We start from the raw sequence: 19,518 nt of genomic DNA, 5'->3' as shown, positions 1-19,518 counted from the left end.
ATCTCTATCTCTCTCTCTCTCTCTCTCTCTCTCTCTCTCTCTCTCTCTCTCTCTCTCTCTCTCTCTGTGTGTGTGTGTCTCTCTGTGTGTGTGTGTGTGTCTCTCTCTCTCTCACTCTCACTTTTGAGTACCAACATTTGCCACACAACATTGTGTAGTTGTATGAGTATTCATATTAAATGTTTTGGCAGTAAAAAAAAAAAAAAGAAGACCTGTGACTACAGCCCAATAGCCAGGCCTACAAAAAATGCCATCCTTTCACACTGGCATGTTATGCGGCCAGTTGACATTATCATTTAACAGTGCCTGGCAGCATCAGGGGAAAAAACACGACCAGACAACAATGTAAGTTAAGGAAGCACAAAGTCCGAGTAGGACAGGCAGGAAGGCTGATGGATGGGTCCGACAACCAATGATTTTAATCAGAGAGGCCCATGTTGACCTTCGTTTTTAATGTAAGCCAACCCCTGTAATTTTCATCTAAACCTGACCCCGTGTGTGTTGGCTAAACTGCATTTGTTGTTGAAGGAAACAACATGTCAATTTGCAGCGCTGTACCGACATAGTTGATTTACTTTGAAAGAGACTGTATGCAAGCTGTACATTTCCTGTGAAAATGGAAGTGTATTTAAAAACGCACACACACACACACACACAATGTAACAGGCTCATCTTGCACGTCGATGTGGAAAGTAACCAAAATAAATGAGTGAAGTGTCGGCCTTTATCTGTGAAAATACAGTAGTTACAGCAGCAGACAGCATAGCAGCAACAATGCTGTCTGTGTGAACATTGCAAGCATGCATGCTGCAACAGTTCAATAAGGGAGCCGTAACATGCTGCTCATGCATGCAGTGTATCCCAGGCTTTAGGGCATCCACAATAGCAGTATTGCTTAAAGGACAAAACAATAAATAAAAAATAACCACTAAGGAGTTTTTTTGCCCCCCAAAACTTCACACAGTAAGCAGCAGGATATAAATGTCATAAAGTCATTTAACTTATTGTTGACTTCAAAAGTCTTTAAATGTTGCTGGTTTCGTGCATTGGACATAATAAAAACACTTCAGTATTGTATCTATAGAATTCTGAATGCATCGCTGGTGTTTGAGAGCATTAGAGCAATAAAACAGGATTTTCACCTGTTCAAAGGCAACATGTGTAGCTTTGGATAAGATATCACTTCAAAAGTTTACCATTGCAAATGGGCTGTGATGCTGCTGCAGGACGCTCGATGACAAAGCTCACATCGTAGTAGCCTTGTTTGCACACGCAGGTGTAGGAGCCCAGAGTGTTGATGCACAGAGAATTACGAGGACACAGAGTTTGCTCGGAGGAAGCACACAGATCAAGACCTGACAGTCAAAGCAAATTAAACAAACACAAGAGCATTAGTTTCCATTTTTATGACAGACTTGAACCAGTTGAGCTGGTTTTTCCACAATCACTTACCGTCCCAGTAAATGACCCCATCTGTAACGGTCATGTTTGCATTCAGGGAGCGAATGTAATTCAGCTGATCTTCAACAGGCAGCGGCACGTCCTCTTCGGTATTGGATGCATCGAAAGACATAAACACAATCTCTGTTTTGTCTGGCTCGTCTGCAGGTTCAAAGCTGGCCAGCTCAACACGGGCTGGCTGATCAAAGTCTTTCATCAGCTCCTGCAGCTGAAGGACACACACAAAGATGTGATGCATCAAAAACAAGAATGGAAAATGTATTTGGAATAACATATAGGCTGAGATGAACTGGTCAGTAATGTTTTTATCTTACTGGAGAGAAAAGTTATTTAGTTCAGAAAATAAATCTATTTATCACAAACCAGGAATATAAAACAGTAAATAAAGAACTACAAAGTCTCTAACTGGCTAAATGAATCATGACTCACTTTAAATGTTAAGAAAACAGCAACCATGTTTTTCACCAACAAAAAAAAGCACAAGGATTATCCCTACATAACTGTAAATGGAGAAAAAAATAACTAATGTAACTAAATTTAAATACCTGGGTATCATTTTGGATTCCACTCTCAGTTTTAAAAAACACATAAAACAGATGAGCATCTGAAATACAACCTTGCAAATTTCAGATGTATCAGAAATTCACTTATGATGGAAGCAGCCAAAACCTTTTTTAATGCCATGATTATGTCACATTTTAACTACTGTATCTCATGCTGGTCCCAAGCTAACAAGATGACCCTGAAGCCCCTTGAGTCACTGTACAAACAAACTCTTCAAATTTTGGATAAGAAAACACGACAGTATCATCATTGCCACATACTCAACATACTAAACTTTGATAACATGATCATGTATGCAGATGTACGTCTGGTTTTTAAAATCATTCACAACACTGCACCTCCACCCCTCAAGTCCTTTGTTCAGCTGACCTCTGAACAGATGAGCAGGGTATTGAGAAGTACCTCTAGGTGGCAGTGTTGTATTCCCAAACGTAAAACTGCCTTTTCATAAGCGGTTGATCGAGTTACTGTTCCATTGCATATTGGTATAGGTACCCTGTATGTGTCTCCTATTTTAGTGTGTAGATCTATTGCTTATATGACCTGTGATTATCTTGTTCTCATCTTGCACCAGGCATCTTATGTGGTAGATTAATCGCCATTTAACACCTGTGAATATCCTGTTCTTATTTTGCACTATGTACTTTATGTACACATTACATGAAGACCAAATGAGACATGTGGATGTTCTATCTGCCCCATTGCACTGCTGGCTCTGTATGGGCGTGTGCACCTTGTATGACGGTTTTCTCTGGAACTGTGAGCACTAGCACTTTGGATGCTGTGTGTGCGTCGTCCCGTGGATTTCAATGCACTCTATTTTCTTGTACCGTTTCAGTCTGTCTTTTTATGTCTCTTTGTAATATTTTAATTTTTCTTTTGTTATTTCTTCTTTTGCCTGCCTCAGGAACTGCAGATGGAAACTAGCTAAAAGCTATAATCTGGTGGAGTGCATCTTTACTCTGTTGAGTCCAGTGTTCTCTGTACATGGTCCCTGATAAAAAAAAAATAAACAAATAAATAAATACATGGGTGCAGTTTCTTTGGAGTCAGTTCAATTGAAGTACCCACATATGTACTTGTGAGTGAACCTCACATAATGTCACCTCATGTTTTCTGAGCTGGAATCTCTCCAACACCCAAACAGGTCTGCAGCCATGCTAGCAGCTCTGTAAGGATGTACTTAGGCACAGTTGTACATTGAGCTAAATGCTAACATGCTTCCAGTGACAACAGTAACATGATGATGTTCAACATATGTAATATTTCCATGTTCAAGGTCTTAGTTTAGCTTGTTAGCATTTCACTAATTAGCAAACACAAAATATAGCTGAGGCTGAAGGGGGTGTCTTTGGTTTGGCAGGTATTTGGCCATGACGTTCTGGACAACAGATGACCTGATGATTCCACTAGAGGATAAATTAAGGGTACTCCAAAGTTTTTACGATTTATCTTCTGGGGACCATCAATGTCAAAATTTCATGGCAATCCGTTTGATCCGTGTGCAGCACTCCCTCTCTCTCAATACTGGACCAATGTCCCAAACTGTCTCCATTAGAGACACGAAAACACAAAAACATGGGAAAAAAGGATCAAGGCTGATAAATCCCAAAGTTTCCTTTTATATAATCTTTTTGACTTCAACTCAATGGGCTCTAGTTTCCCGGCGCAGTGCAGGTGACGCAGGGTGGCGAACCCCGCGCAGAGCTAGTTTCGAGCAGCGCAACCCGAGGAGCGCTCAGTTTGGCAGTTTGGCAGACCGAGGTGCGCTGAGATGGGTGTGGCGGCGCAGCAGGGGGAGGTGTCGACAGATCCAGCTTGGCGCAGTGACAGTTTCGTGCCAAAAGGCTTCGCCAAAGGTGTGCTAAAAGCTCGCCATCTGAAACCAGGTCTACTGTCAGCGCAGGTGGAGTGCAGCCGGTGTAAGCTGAAGTTTGGCTGACCGGCGGACAGTGCACACATGTCACCAAAACCTCACAGGCAGGTTTCCAGAATATCAGGCACATTAACAATGCAATAAATAGCCAAAAAAACACTATTCAATGCAACTATCTGCAATCAGCACATAAATGTATCTCTATATCGACTGTCCCGTCACATCTGATGTCAGGTCAAAGGGGATTGGCACCGTTTGGCACGTTTGGCACGCGTAATGGAAACCCAACCTGATTTGATTAAACAGCTGCAAACTAATGAGTTCACATCCCTCTCAGCCAACCACAAACAGTCACAGCATCAGATAGGGAGTATATATTCAACATCTGTCATCTTAGAAAAGTCAAAAGAAAAGAAACAGAGTGAGACTGCGAGAGAAAGAGAGAGCGCGCGCCCGAGAAAAACGCAACATTGATTTACAATTGTGGTGACCTCTTCCCAGGCTACCTTTGCATCATCAGCCCGTGGAGGTCTGCTCGCAGTTCCGTATATTCAGACACTGCGAGCTTGGACCTCCCGGACCAAAACATCAGGTTCCTCCAGGGAGGAGTTTGGCTGTCTGACGCTGCTGCTCTCTTCTCTCTGCTGCAATGGCGAATTGAGTAAACTCTCATTACGCCTTCGCGCGGCGCATTTAAGGGCGAGGAGAGGGGCTCATTTGATTGGTGTGATGTGTGTAAAATCCGCCTGGCCACACCCAGTTGGCAAAGCGCAGGTGTGCTGTGCCTCCGCCACGCCCGGTCTGCGAAACTAGAGCCCATTATGTCAACAAAAAGAAACTGACACTGCCTAGATCTCAGACAAAAACTGATTTAAAAATGTAAGATAATCTTGTGGCACAAATCATGCAGAAACACCAATGGTGTACTGTTACACAGTGCTGTATACAGTAAGGATGAAATCTGGATCTGCAGTCTGTGATTACTGATGTCAACAATTTATTTTCTCTCACCTTATCTTTGAAAATCTTTCCTATTTTAACTCTAGGCTCCGAAATGTCATCCTGCAGATCCTCAGGCAGTCTCCAGGGCACGACCATCATGAGACCAATGCTGGACATATTGACCTGCAGCTCTACAGAAGCCACGAAAAAGGAAACAGAGAATTAGGTTTATCATTAGGGATAAATAACGAACTGCAGCAGCTGTGTTGGACTAATAATACCTCAGACAGACCTTGGGTCAGAGCAGGTCCAGCAGCCCTCACGATGAGCTCAAAGGATGAATTTACTCCCTTGAAGCCCATGTGAGAATGTTCTGACTCCCACTGCCCATCACATTCCTCCCACACGTCGAGGACGTAGGTCTTCCCTTCCTTCAGCCCTGGGAGATGTAGCTCTGTGTCAGTCACACGACTGCTCTGGATGGTGGTGCCGTCTTCCAGAGACAGCTCATACAAAAAGGCAACAGCTGGGCGGTGCGTGGTGCCTGGCGTCCACACGGCGGTGGAGTCGTTGGAGCGATATCTCAGCTCGGACACACCAAGAGGTCCTGGATATACACAGTATCAGGCAATATAAAAACAAAAATAGATACTATCTTACTATATAATGAGGAAAACTGTCTGTGTGTGTGTCTGTTCCATGTTTTTCTCCTCACTGATTTGGTCAATCCATGTGAAATTTGGCACAGTGGTAGAGGGTCATGGGAGGATGCGAATGAAGCAATATTACGTCAATTGGCCAAAGGGGGGGGGGGGGGGGGGGGGGCGGCTATAGTAACCATTTGAAATTGCAAACTTTGAATGGGCATGTTGTAGAGACATGAAACTTTGCACAGATTGCACAAATTTGCCTCAAGAACCCATAACTTCCAGTTATATAGTTTTTCCGCCATTTTGAATTTTTTGAAAAACACTTCAAATCAATCTCTTCCTAGGAAGTTTGACCGATCTGCATGAAACTCTGTGAACATAATCTAGGGACCAATATCTAAAGTTCCCTCTTAGCAAAAGTTGGAAAACTTACTAAAACTGAGCTTCTATAAGGCAATGAATATTGCGGAGGGCGTGGCTCATCACATAAAGGTGTATAACATCTCAAGGGTTTCAGCGATCACCAAGCAACTGTGTAGGCATATGACCACACATAATCTGAGGGGACCCCTCCATTATTGACCCAATCAAACAAAATGGGGGCATTAGGGAGCTAATGTCTTATCTAGGCCTAACCGTCATATTGATTTTTACTAAACTTGGTAGATATGTAGAACAGGACGCCTCAAAGTGACTGGAGAAATTTAACTCTAATTGGCAACTGGGTGGCGCTATAACAGAAAAATGCTTAAAAATGGCTAAAATGCGACCGATCGCTGTGGCTCCCCCTGTGGCTGAATGTTGTTGTTTTTTTCTAATTGTTGGTATGACTAAGTCATGTATATATATATATATATATATATATATGTCACAAAAGACAAAAACAAGTAGTGACAATGAAGAGATTCAAATACACAATACTGAAACTGAAGCCAAGATGTCACAAATATGACCCATCACTTTCCTAATGCAGTGTGAGTCAAATGAAAATGGGAGAAGTAACTCACTTCACTTTCTGACAATATTCAAGATGCTAATTTAAGTCACATGTTCTTATGAGTCAACCACGTGTGACTGTTGCACATATTACTTGAGTTTAAAGGGCAATGTCGAACTGTATGCCAGAGAAAACTGTCTTTAGCACTCCGTAACATTGCCTCTTCAGAGTGGGTAAAACAAGATTAAAAGGGACAGTCATTTTGTCCCCAGCTAAATGTATTTGATTTTCATATACCCATAAATGCATATAGTCAATTAAAAGAAGAATAGGTCATATTTTTATAGCACACGCAGATGTTTTGGGACATTATACATGGAAAACAGGGGAGGGACGGACGGACGGACGGACGCACGCACGCACGCACGCACGCACGCACGCACGGTTTGACTTGGCATGTCAGCCCAGCATGACAGGGACTTGCAACTTGCGTCTCCATTACAGCAAGATTGCCCACTTGAAGGTGTGTCTTTAGCTGGATGGCTTGTCTTAATATCAACATCAACAATATCCACATCTCACTGTGGCTGTTTCTGCTTTTACTGCTGCTACCAAAGTTCCACCAATTCCATGATAAACATATTTCCTATAGATTCCTCACAATAAAAGTCCCTCGTTATCTTGGTATGTTAAAGCTTTGATTGTGAGGCAGCAAAATCAGGAAATGGACATGACGGAGTAAAATAAAGCAGATATCTGAAGTAAAAACAGGACGCAGGAGAGACCACAGAGATTCAGTTAGAAGCTACAGAAGTATTGAGAGCTGACTACACAGAGACTTTTAAAAACACCCTTCTCTCTGGTCTCCTGCAGACAGAGGTGAATGTTGCATATGTATCAGCATAAACAAAAATAAGTATAGAAAGAATATGTAGACCTGTACAATACTTGCACACATGTGTGCATGTAGGTCTGATACTTTGTACAGACCCATATTTTTGCCATTATACATGTAATTGATAAACAATAAATGAATGATGTCTTTACATGAGAAAAAGACGATAATGTAACCTAAAACAAACCGAACAATACCTAACTAAAATCCCAGAAGTGGAGTTCCAGCACTCCAGTGCCCTGATCTTTGAGGACCCCCTCATGCTCATCAACTTTCCCAGATCCTTAAAGATCACAAGAACAATTTGCACATACGTCAGGAAAAAAAGAAGAGAGAAAGAAAAAATAGTTTAGGTTTGGGCCTGGAAGTTGGTTTATTCTACCATATTTATGTGGATAAGGCCCTACCATATTAAGCCTGTGCATTACTCCTGACCTAAATTTGATCCACCTTTCCATATAATTTTACCCACACCCACCCATAACTGCATCCATATAATCTCTTGCACCCCTACACACAGGCATGCACATACTTACAAACACACACCTACTCCCTTCTCCATTCAATATTCTAGTTTGCATTATCTCATATGATCATAAGGTTTTTTTAATCCTGTCCCATCTTGACTCTTGATATAGGGCTACTAATGCCCTATATGTTGTTTTGAGATGTAGTTGCATGTTGCTTCCAGTAGTGAGCACAAGACACTATAGCCCTTTTTAGACAGGAATTGTGCAAAATTGCAGGAAAGCCCAATCAGTCTTCTTTCAGCATTGGCAGTATAAAAACAAAATCAGGGCGTGTGGCAAAATGCCGCTTACCTACTTTTGTTTATACATAATGTGCCTTTTTCGGGGCAATGGGGGGCGTGAGCAAGTAACAAAACCTGTAGCTCAGTGTGTGCCATAAACAGCCTTGCTCCGAGGGAAGCCGCGGCTGGTCAGTCCTTCGGCGATTCTCTCATAAGTCGGCCCATCCTTCACCCTCCCCATCATCTGCCAGTTAATGGCCTCTTCGTTTGCGAGGGCAAGGAGGGCGTGCAATTCTTTGTCTCCACAGTTGCTCATCTTTACTGTAGTATCTGTCAGGTTTGCGTTTCCCTTTTGCTACAAGTACTAGCTGCTCATTCTTGCTATCAGCTGTTTGGTGTTATCCACTGCCAGTGGGTCACACATGCGGCGGGATCAACAGCTCCTCCAGTGAAGGGGAAGGCCACCTCGTTCTGTTTAAACCAAAAAGGTTCCGCCAATATGCCTACCCTACAAGGCGGAAAATTGGGCACCTCGCATCAATTTGCCAATCCAGCTCTGTGTGTCTAAACGCTTGCAGCTTGCCGGCAAGTGACCTTACAAATCTCGCAAGACCAACCGCCATAAAACACCAAAGAAGAAGAAGAATAATCTTGCGAGATGTGAGATTTCAGAGCCAGACTTTCACCCTCTGAGTGAGTGTTTTGACTTGCCACAACAAACATGTCTGAATTTTTACCCAATTTTGACCAACTGGATCTGGATGAGCCATTTGAATTTGATGACCGCCCTTATGTATTTGAACACGGAGTACACCGACGTACGCGGATGCAGAACTCATTGAAATTGAAAAGCGGACGAGGAGAGAGAGGGAGCAGCAACAGGCAGAGGAACATGTCCGAATCCAGCTAAAGGTAAACACAGACGTTCATTTCTCCTTTCCGTTATGTTGTCGGATAATTATACTACCATCCGAGCCTATCTGTGTGCACTTTTAGTGGACGTATTTTGACGTTGTTTGACGCTGTCTGAATGCCCTATTATTTAATATAGCACACACTCACGAGCTGCAGGCAGGTCAGCCCGAGCTTCATACTGGAGAAATGTCAAATATATAACATCCTATCACTCATTTAGACAAAAGTAGATCGGAATATAGGGCCCAGGTTGAAAAAAAAACATTAGTTCCCCTTTAAGGGCTTAGATGCTTTGTGAATAACTTTTCTTTGCCAGGATCAAGTCTTCTCTGTAAGGGAAAATTTTGAGAAATGTCAGAATTCAAAGAATTTTCTTAGAATTTTGTCACCAGGCAATCTAGCTGCCTTGTCCCTCTGAAAAAGTTTAAAAGGAACCACCTCAGTCCATTTTAAAACCATTTTCTTTAACAAGTTTTCTATTTCATTTTTCTTGTTCAGAAGTAACAGAGATAGCCTGTTGTTTATTTTTGGATCCCTGGTGAATACTAGTGCTTTATGTTAAGTTGTATACTTTCCTTTCTGATATCAACCACTACACTCACGTCAGAATAAACCCCATAACTTCATAATCCAGTAAGTCACCCAGGAGGAATTTAACTGTCATCTAACAGACCCCTTGTGGTCAACTTGTTATTCACAACAGCCTGATGTTTACTTCGTCAATTGCTGAATACCACACAAACAGGACATCCAGTTCCTCTTCCTAGGGGCTGATGGGAAAGGGGTAGACACTAATATATTTCACTGCAGGCTCAGCTATCTCATCACTTTGTCCAGCTTTCTCTTGACAGAGTAATAGTGCACATCAACAGCATGTATGTGTGGGTCCAGTCTGTGTAATCTTCCTATCAGTTTCTGCATTACCTGTGTGTGCGGTGACCGTCTTGGTACTCATGAGCACAGCATCTCCACACAGCGCCTCCACCTTGGCTTGGTGCTGTTGGCATGGCAGCAGGCCCCCTACAGAGAAGTTGGTGAGGAGTGTTGTGCCCTGCAGCTCCTCCTGGTGGTAGACTCTGAACATGGAGATGGATGATGTGTTCCTCACTTTCCAGCTCAAGGTGTAGCTGTCGGGGCCAAATGATGTCTGACGTAAGGCTTCGATGCTGGAGTGAGCTGAAGAGCAGAGGGAGATTGTGTTAAAGGGAGGTTTGGATTTTTTGAAGTGGGGTTGTGTGAGGTACTTTTCTATAGTCTGTGTATTATCACAGAAGCAAGGTCCTGCGTCTTTGAATATCCAAAAAGCACTATATAACACTAATGTATTATCATCATCATCATCTTATTATTATTACTATTATCATAATTAATATCATTATCATCATTATGATTATGATGATTAATATGATTACTATCATTATTATTGTCATTATCATGTCTGCTCAAGCCTCCTATTATGTACAGTGACGGGAATAGAGAGATGCTGCAACCAAAGAACAGTGAGTTTGGTAGTTATTTCTTTCCAGTAGAAAACTTGAAAATATCCGAACTGTACCTTTAAGCACTATAGTTTGTTTTTTTCTACTGGACTGCATTAGCAGGATGAAGACAAAATTGTCTTTATGGTTTCTATAGCAGCTGCTTGTAATATCCTCTCAAATATATTATATTTTCATGCACTACTCTTGTGTACATTTCCCTCTCTTTTTGCTGCAATGACCAGCTTTCCCCAGTAGGGATCACTGAAGCTTCACTTAAAACTTTCAGATGTGAGACTCAGTTTCTTGTATTACTTTGCAGTGAGTGTCACAAATATGTGCGGCTTGTGGTCAGTTAACTGGCAGCTCTTTAAAGTGAGATTGTAATTTCTGCTGAGAGACCACTGTTGTAAATGCTAGGGCATAATAACTGCAGCACAAGAAAAGGAGTTACATGATATCAACAGACATTTTGCAAATATTAGCCATCGTGAGCTACTGCTCATATCAGACCAAGAAGAGTTCTAATCAGCAAAATCCCTGAGTATTCAACTGAGGAGCAGCATGTTTTTATTACTTACTCTTATTTTAATGTGTTATAAGTTTCAAAGTCTCATGTAAAGCAGGGAAATGATTGCATCAACATCAACTGTGGGTAACAGAAAAATAAAATGTGTTGAGAAATTAAGATCACTTTGGATTCCAAAGATCATACAATTACTGAGTGGATCCGTGGTTAGACCGTGATCTCAAACATAGTAGCACTGTAAATCAGTGACTGCACAGTTTTTAACTTCAACACAATACAGTGTACAACTTTAATGGGCTCAAATGGACAAACACATGATGCAGGACTTACCAGAGTTTCCATCGTTCAGGACCATCTTGCTGTAGCGGGACTCCATCCCTGCCTGGCAAACCGTCTGCAGGCCAAACTTAACCCTGCTACAGGGCTCCAGGTCCGATAAGGTGAACACAAAGTTGTCCTCCCTGTGCCACAAGAGCGCCTCCTCTGTGATCTGATCCACACCGTTGAGGTAGAAGGCGGTGAGGAGGAAAGAGGAGAACTTGCGGTTCAAAGGGCAGTCCCAGGCCAGCGATATGCTGCTGCTGTTCCATGACGTCACCTCAAAGTCCTTGGGAATGTCTGGGTCTGTGGGAAAAAGGATATAGAACTGGTTAGCATTAGACAGTCCCTTCAGGTGGTTTCACACTCATTTCTCACTTTTATTCTTACAGGAAAAGATTAAAAGTAACATAATAAAGATCAGTCACAATTAATCAGGCCTGACTCAGTTAAAACTGGTTTACAGCAGGTTCCTGTTCTGCAGCACATAAAGACAGAAACACATCACAAAAACAGTGACATCTAACAAAAACATAAAAGAAAAAAAACAGCAACATGAACATATAGAGAGGCATGGACTTGAATGAAGTACGCACAAATTATGGGTTAAGTTAGTGGTTGCAAGTGTATCCTTCCATCAGGCAGTGTTTGTATGCCTGTTTAAAATGTACAACAGAGGTTATTGTTCTAATATAATATGGGATCTCATTCCAGAGTTTGGTATACGCGTGAAAAAATGATCTCTGACCATAGCTGTTTTTATAAGCTGGTGCTGGGGTATGTGCTTGGGAGACTGATCTAGTGATGCGCTCCTGTCCTATGCTGTGTCTTGGAACTAGATCAGCGAGTGCTGGAGACGTGTTATTGTTTTGTATCCAATGATAAAATTTAATAGCCTGATTATTTGTGTAGTTCTGAAAGGTCAAGGCATTCAAATTTGAAAGTGCAGTGCAATGGTGAGTCCAGAGGGGAAATGTGGCATGGATCTTATAAACTCTATTGTACAGTCTGGCTATTGGTTCAGTAATTTCTATTGTGGTGAGGGACCAGATTGGGAGACAGTAGGCTACTGTTGAGAGAATGACTGCATGTAGATACGTGTTAGAGATAATGTTGGTAAGGTATGGTCTGATCTTAGTATGTAAGTACAGTTTCTGGTTGAGTTTCTTTGTTAAATAATGAACATGATTACGGTAAGTGAAATGTGAATCGAGAGATACTCCAAGATATTTATAGGTTTCTGTGATGGATAGGTTTTGATTAGCAAAGTGGATTGGGTCTGAGATGAATACCGATCTCTTGGGCGAGTGGAAGTACATACATTCCGTTTTCTTGACATTGATAGTTAAGTGGTTAGCATTCAACCAGTCATGTAGGATACCAAGATCAGAGCAAAGTTTAAAGTTTACAATATTAGGCTCTGTGTCAGAGAGGAAAATGACAGTGTCATCGGCATATAGCAGACAATTGGAGTATCTGCACACATCAGGAAGATCACTGATGTACAATAGAAAGAGTAAGGGACCCAAGATGCTACCCTGTGGAACACCCATATCACATATTAAAGGGAAAGATGTTATACGACCGATTCTGACCACCTGAGACCTGTTTGATAAGTATGATGAGAGCATCATTACCACGGAAGAAGAAACTTGAAATGAGCTAAGTTTGTGCAATAAAATCTGATGATTCACTGTATCAAAGGCTTTGCAAAAAATAATAAAAATGGCTCCAGTGACATGGTCTTTGTTGAGAGAAGTACATATTTGTTCGGTGAAAAGTTATATTGCAGACGTGGTTGATCGACAATTAACGGAAAATCAGCCAATCGGCGTGAATTTTGCATGACCTCGCAATTTTGCCCAATCAAACTATTTAAAACGGATAAAATCTCATGTCATTGTAAAGCTGCATGCAGTGTATTGATTCATTCAGCCCCTCTCTATCTATCTGTGTTTATTGTAAGAGTGCTGCTACGTGACAGGAGCTCTGTGCCTGGAGTTACAGACACAAGGCTAACTGTTAGCATCACATGACTAACGATACCCAACAGTTATTAATGAGTTTAACAACAGTCGAGTCGTTCTGCTGATAGTGTGAATATAACAACTCGGTGTCAGATGATAACTGCTGCTGCAGGGCTTTTCTTCAAGTGGCAAAATATGATGAGTAGGATGAGATCATGTTGTAGTGTGTTAGCTCCTGGTATCCGGGCAGAGAGAGCAGGAGGAAAGCACCTCACGGGGATGGTCCTTCAGCGCTGCGTCGAATGGCAGCAACTGCTGATTGTTGGTGATCAACTGATGCTGCCCACCCAACACCACAGATAGATTCTAATTCTGTAGGTCATAATAAGCTCTGGTTCCCAGATAGCAGCAAAGCTATTTTGGGAATTTCACTTGCCCGCGCAATTTAACAGCAGGTCTGGAAACACTGCAACATGCAGTTTTGTCTTAGAAGAGCTGCAGTGAAGTCAGGCATTTCAGGCCACAACAATCACAAAAACAGCCTGCAAAATACTGGCGGGACTGATGACATTTTTTACCACTTGGGGGGCAGCAGAAACAAGCTGTAAACACAACACTTGCATAATACTGGCTGCCTCCGAAAGGGCCACTAGCATACTGCATACTACTACTACGTACTACCACTAGATACTACTCCTACCTACTAAACAAGTTGGGTCCATTCGGACATACTAAAAGATTGGTGGGAAAACACTCCATCCGCTGGCAGAGCAGAGGTACTGCACATGTGGATTTTGGTGCAGTACCGCAGCCAAGCCAGCAGATGGGGTGCTTTCGTAGGCACTCCATCTGCTGGCAGAGCAGAGGTACTGCACCAAAATCTGAATGCACCTGTGACTATTGAAATTGCCCAAAAATGAAGCTGGCCACTCTTAACCCACCAGCAACATGTCTGCAAGTTCTCTCATGCTTCTCAACATGCAAAATGCGAGGAGTAGGCGAGCCAGAGCTCGCAGACGCCTCCTTTTGCACATAATTAATTTACTGCCACAGTAAGCAATGACATGACATGCCACATTCAAAAACTCAAAAAGATCCTTTATATTGTTTTTGAAATAATCCAACCTGTTATGGTGATGACAACCATCATCACTTCTCATAAGTGTCACAACGCTAACATCATGTGTCAATCAGTTCATTGAATATCAATATCTAGATACAGCATTTCCACCAGCACATTCTGTCATGTGTGTAGGCTGAGTCACTTTGAACACCTGTCACCTCACACAGTACAGTGACATCCAATAAAACTGCTCTGCTATGATGTACTTTCATTATGCCATTATGCCTATTATTACTTATTTTATTATTGTTGTTTGTTGTTGTCTTTTGAATGTCAAACGAATGTGAATGTCCAATATCAAACTAACTTAATACCGGTATAAAACAGACCGCTTTGTTCATAATCATAATAGCAGAAATACATTTTTGACCAATGAAAAATGTGTGTGTTGATAATTGTATATTTGTGCAACTTAAATCTTTAGCGTTTTGAATCTTGCCAGGCAGCAACCACGCTGCATTTAAATAGGAGACTGATAATAGCAGTAACATGCCGTGCAACGTCTACAATGAAGTAGAAGATGAAGAAGAAGCCCGTGGTGCATTTTGGGTAAGTAGTAGCCCTGCAGTATGCTCTGCCATCATACTTCAATGTAGGCGTGTTTAGTAGGGGTGGTAGCATACTACTCCTCCCTACTACGGTTTCGGACATACTACATACTAATTTGGTCTACTACAATCCATACTACTTGGCCTTTTGGACGCAGCCACTCCCTTTTAGTATGGTAAACTGAAGAGTAAACTGGTAAACTGAAGAGTTGCAATACGGTGCAACATTAGCATGTCTGTCATGTCTCTGGCCACATGAATTTCCCTCTCCTTTCAGCTCTGTTTCCCACCAACCTCAGAGAAATGTTTCTCCAAATCACTCTTAATATTTATAACATGCACATTTGCCCCCACCTGCCCTTAAAGACATTTCCACCATAATCTGATAAAGAAAAAGGTGAAAAAATTCTGCATACAAATTCACCAGAATGCAGGAAATTTGCGCTCAAAACTTCCTGAGGGAGGACCCCAAACCCCCATTTCATGTGTGTCCACCCTAATGTGAAAACAAAACCAACACCCTTGGGTGGGCATTACTGTTTCTCCACAGCTCTGCTGCCATTATGCACAGTAACCACAGTGCAGACTGGAGGCGATTAGCTACACAGTGGGACACACACAGGATTAATATGCACTGACATACTCACACAGTCAGACCGTCTACCACAACAAAGAACAGAGAAGCTCAGATTACAACACACAAAGAGGCAGAGTGACTTCATTCCCTGCGCAGGATGCCACTTGCATTATATATTTACATAGCAAATAGTGGTTTGCTGCTATATTAATGTTCCAAGTGTCGTATCAAGCTCTTTTAAGTCAAGAGCTAAAAAAAAAAAAGTCAATTAAATGATTATCCAGTCAACAGAAAATTGATGATCAAAAATGTTAATCATATTTCTTGAAAAATTCCTTGAATTTGCTCCTCTTTACAGATCTCCTCTTTACATTTGTATTATGATAATTAACTGAATATCTTTGAGCTGTTGTTTGCGCCAACTTGCAGATTAAAGAATTCACCTTTAGCTCTGGAAACTTGTGTCAGACATTTTTAACTTATCAATAGTGGCAGTTAAAGTACACATTGATTAGTTACTTCACCATTCACCTCCATTGAATCAGGGTGGTGAAGGAAGTGTTGCATGGATATCACAAATATACCAAAATTATCTGCATGACTCAATGCCAATAAAGGTAAGTGACACTGGCTGCTCATTTCTGTTGTCTGCTCATCCATCAAACCACCAGTCCATACCAGTAATAGTGGAGAGGCAGGTGAAGGAGTGAGTGCCTTCAGTCTCCACACAGGCCACGTAGGTGGTGCAGGAGTCCAGTGCTGTGAAGCGGTAGTGGTTGTTGGCGGTAGTGTCCATGCTGAGGGTTCTATAGGAGCCCAGTTCAGTGTGGTACAGGGTCACAGTGTGGCTGCTGCTGACCGCTGGGAGGCTCTCCACCCAGGAAACCAGCAACATAGAGGTAGTCCTGGACTCGAGCTTGACAGGGAGACGTGTAGTGTGGCCTAGGATGAGACACATTGGTGTTTTAGTCTTACAAAGTGTTCATGTCAGCATAAATAGGCATTACATCATTATCACCATCAACCAGAAATGATAAACACATTTACTTGCATAGATATGCTCAGTAGACTTCAATGCAGTCCAGATTGATCCATCTTGACTTTTTGGCCTGCTAGCAGAGCTAGACTAAAGGTCAGGGGGGGGTCACCAAAAACATAGGGATTGATCCTCTACACAGTTAAGTCAACTACACAGTTAAGTCAACACCAGTCTGGTCAACACCTTTTGAAAGTAAGAGACACCACACTGTACCAAATGTTGCAGTTGGCTTTTTGGCAATTATTATCCATTATTATTATCCATATCCGTTATCCACTTTCTTATTGAGAGTTTACTGACAGGATCAATACCACACTGGTCTGGTCTACCACTGGTGGGATGGTCTTCACTTGCTATGCGCAGGATGCAGCACTGGTATGTCATAATGTAGGGCACAAGGCCATGTACATATGTTCCAAGTGAGTTTAATGTCTTATCCATCCTCCCTCTGGTATGTAACTCCAGTGATTAAAGGTCAGCCAGAAAGCCCTCTGGCTCAAAAGTTACCAACAGCTCAGAGTATGGGCCGGGCCGGGCCTGGCCTATGACGTCTTTTTTGGCTACGAGAGATCATGATATGTGGCTCTCTCCTCGACTGTCAAACAGCTCCTGCATCTCTGTGTAGACTGACTGGATTGACTGCAGCGTGAGGAAGACCGTGCTGAATCGGGTTTCTGCCATCGGTTTGAGAGAGGTGGGGAGCTGACATGCTGGGTCGGATGCTTGCTTTACATATTTCACTACAGCCTTGGCCGCCAGTAGGGTTTCCTTTACTTCTGGGGCCGAATCAGCAAGTTCATCTGTGTCAAGAGTGTGCCGAAGGACAGTGGCATTATATCTTTTTTTCTGGGCAAGTTCGTTTTGTCGGACAAATTTTTGACACTTTATTCTTGGAATAATTGTTTTTCAAATGTTGTTGGAATATAACCAATAGGCTACAATAAGCAGCTTTTTTTTCATTCATGGAGCTGTTCAGAAATTATTCTCCTCTCTGTAATTTCTTTTTCTCCTTGTGTAGACATCTGAGTGATTTTGAATATTAATTAGGGCTCCAAATGATTCCCGAGCGCAGCACCGCTGCTGCTCACCACTGCTGCTCACCGTTCCCTCAGGGGATGGGTCAAATGCGGAGAACAAATTTCACACACACTCGGGTGTGTGACAATCAGTGGGACTTTAACTTTAGGGCCACGGGCCCGTGTCTCTTAGCCTCTACTCGGGCCAGGCCAGGCCAAGGGCTTAACACCACGGGCCTACTAGGGCCTCGGGCCTAGTTTTAGGCCCGAATCTGACTTTTAGTTGCGATGCATCAGATCAGTCCAATCAGCTGCAGCGCCACACTGTCCAATCACTGAGGGGGGCGTGTCAGTCAATAAAAGACTTCCGCAAAGGCTGCACTTGTGTATCCTTGCTTTCCCCTCCTCTAAAAGCCTCCTATCTCCCCGACTGTGAGCGCATTTAATGAATTGGGACGTCTTAGAAGATGGCGAGTCTCGATCAATTTTAGGGTCCAGTGATCGATGATAGGAGCCAAGGAGAAGTATTGGGATGAACCCTATGGTGCAATAATTGTCTATCCTTAAAAAGGTGTCACCAAAGGCGTCTATTTTACAATGGCCCTGGGTCTTAGAATGACCTGCAGGCTAGACTCTAAACTCCCTCATCTCGCTAACCAGTTCTAAAAAAAAGTTACCAGCAGTCCTTACAACAAACTGTTCTTGCTATAAGGCATAACAATGTTGCATGTCATCAAGCCTTTGTGTCTGTATGGTACATAAATCTTTTTCTTTAAATGTGTGGACAGTGGTTCTTACTCTGTACCTGCTGTATTTTCTTAAATGAAATCGCGTGTATCGATCACCACTGAAAAAGACATTTTACCTCAGTTGTGTTTTATTTGGTTTAATAAAACAGGTAAAAAACCCTCATATGAACCATTTTATATGAAGGTAGAGCCAGCAGCTGTTAAGTTAGCTTAGCATAAAGGGAAGAAACAGGTGGAATCAGCTAACCAAAGTGTCACAATGACATGTCATGGAGTGTTATGTGTAGGGCTTTTTATTGTCTGGGAGCACTAACTTCCTAAAGCCTTCTCCATTTCTGGTTTTAATGTGAAGCTCAGCAGGCCAACACTGCCAGTCTGACAGACACTAAACCAAATTCTAACATTAGTCTGGGATGACCAACTTGGGTTCTATAAATGGGCAGACTCCACACAGTATCATCCTAGCTTAACTGAATCTCTGAGCAAATTTTGCAATAAAGGCAATGTTAACCCTAAACCCAAACCCTGAAATTATTCCCTTTAAACTGAGGGCTGGCCAGTGTTCAAAGACAGGAATTCATTAAATACACACAAACAGATAATCTCACCAAATGCAAGGAAGAAGTTTTCATCCTGGTGGAAGTAGACCGTGCCATTCTCACATGCAAACACCTCAGTGGGACCCACTGACTCCAGGATGGCCTGAAGAAAGAACAAGGGATTGTCAAAGTAAGCAAAAGAAAGATGGACTCTGTGTGTAAAAATCATCCATCTGTTTATTACTGCAGTTTGATACGCGTTATATCAGAAGTACCTTAGTGGCACTTGTTGGTTGCCGTAGGGGTTTCTGCCGACCTCTGACCTCAGTGAACTTTGTACCTTAGATAAAAACATTTCATTTAAAATTTAATAATGACTGGATCTCAGTAGGTAAAAACATGACAAGAAGTCAAAAGCTGCTTACGTGGGGTGATTCTAAAAGTCCATGCCTGAACAGAGCCCCCATACAGAAGGGTTAGCTTGTTTTCTACAGCTGGGGACACCGTCAGGGAGGTCACTTTACCCACCTTCCTGATGGATTTCAGTGCCGTGTCATTGAGCCATAAGTTTCCACTGTGCCTAAAAGGATGGGAAATAATGAAGCCTTGGTATTTTCTACCTTAAAGAGGTTCTAAATCACATG

General features: G+C 42.3%; 1 protein-coding gene across 1 annotated transcript in view; it reads right to left on the bottom strand.

Annotated features, from left to right (window-relative positions):
* LOC117249140 (uncharacterized) overlaps positions 1-19,518 on the bottom strand; it is a 40,430-nt gene that overhangs the window by 19,265 nt on the left and 1,647 nt on the right. The window contains exons 4-13 of the mRNA XM_033614545.2: positions 19,300-19,454; positions 19,150-19,214; positions 18,944-19,037; positions 16,210-16,473; positions 11,329-11,622; positions 9,916-10,167; positions 5,136-5,450; positions 4,913-5,034; positions 1,453-1,669; positions 1,197-1,355 (exon numbers count right to left, since the gene is read on the bottom strand). Of these exons, the coding sequence (XP_033470436.2) occupies positions 1,197-1,355; positions 1,453-1,669; positions 4,913-5,034; positions 5,136-5,450; positions 9,916-10,167; positions 11,329-11,622; positions 16,210-16,473; positions 18,944-19,037; positions 19,150-19,214; positions 19,300-19,454 (1,937 nt within the window). The remainder of the gene's footprint in view (positions 1-1,196; positions 1,356-1,452; positions 1,670-4,912; positions 5,035-5,135; positions 5,451-9,915; positions 10,168-11,328; positions 11,623-16,209; positions 16,474-18,943; positions 19,038-19,149; positions 19,215-19,299; positions 19,455-19,518) is intronic.

This window comes from Epinephelus lanceolatus, chromosome 23, assembly GCF_041903045.1.
Source record: "Epinephelus lanceolatus isolate andai-2023 chromosome 23, ASM4190304v1, whole genome shotgun sequence".
In the NCBI taxonomy this organism is placed as follows: Eukaryota; Metazoa; Chordata; class Actinopteri; order Perciformes; family Serranidae; genus Epinephelus; species Epinephelus lanceolatus.
The sequence above is the reverse complement of the archived record's forward strand: the minus strand, read 5'-3'. Positions and strand labels throughout refer to the sequence as shown.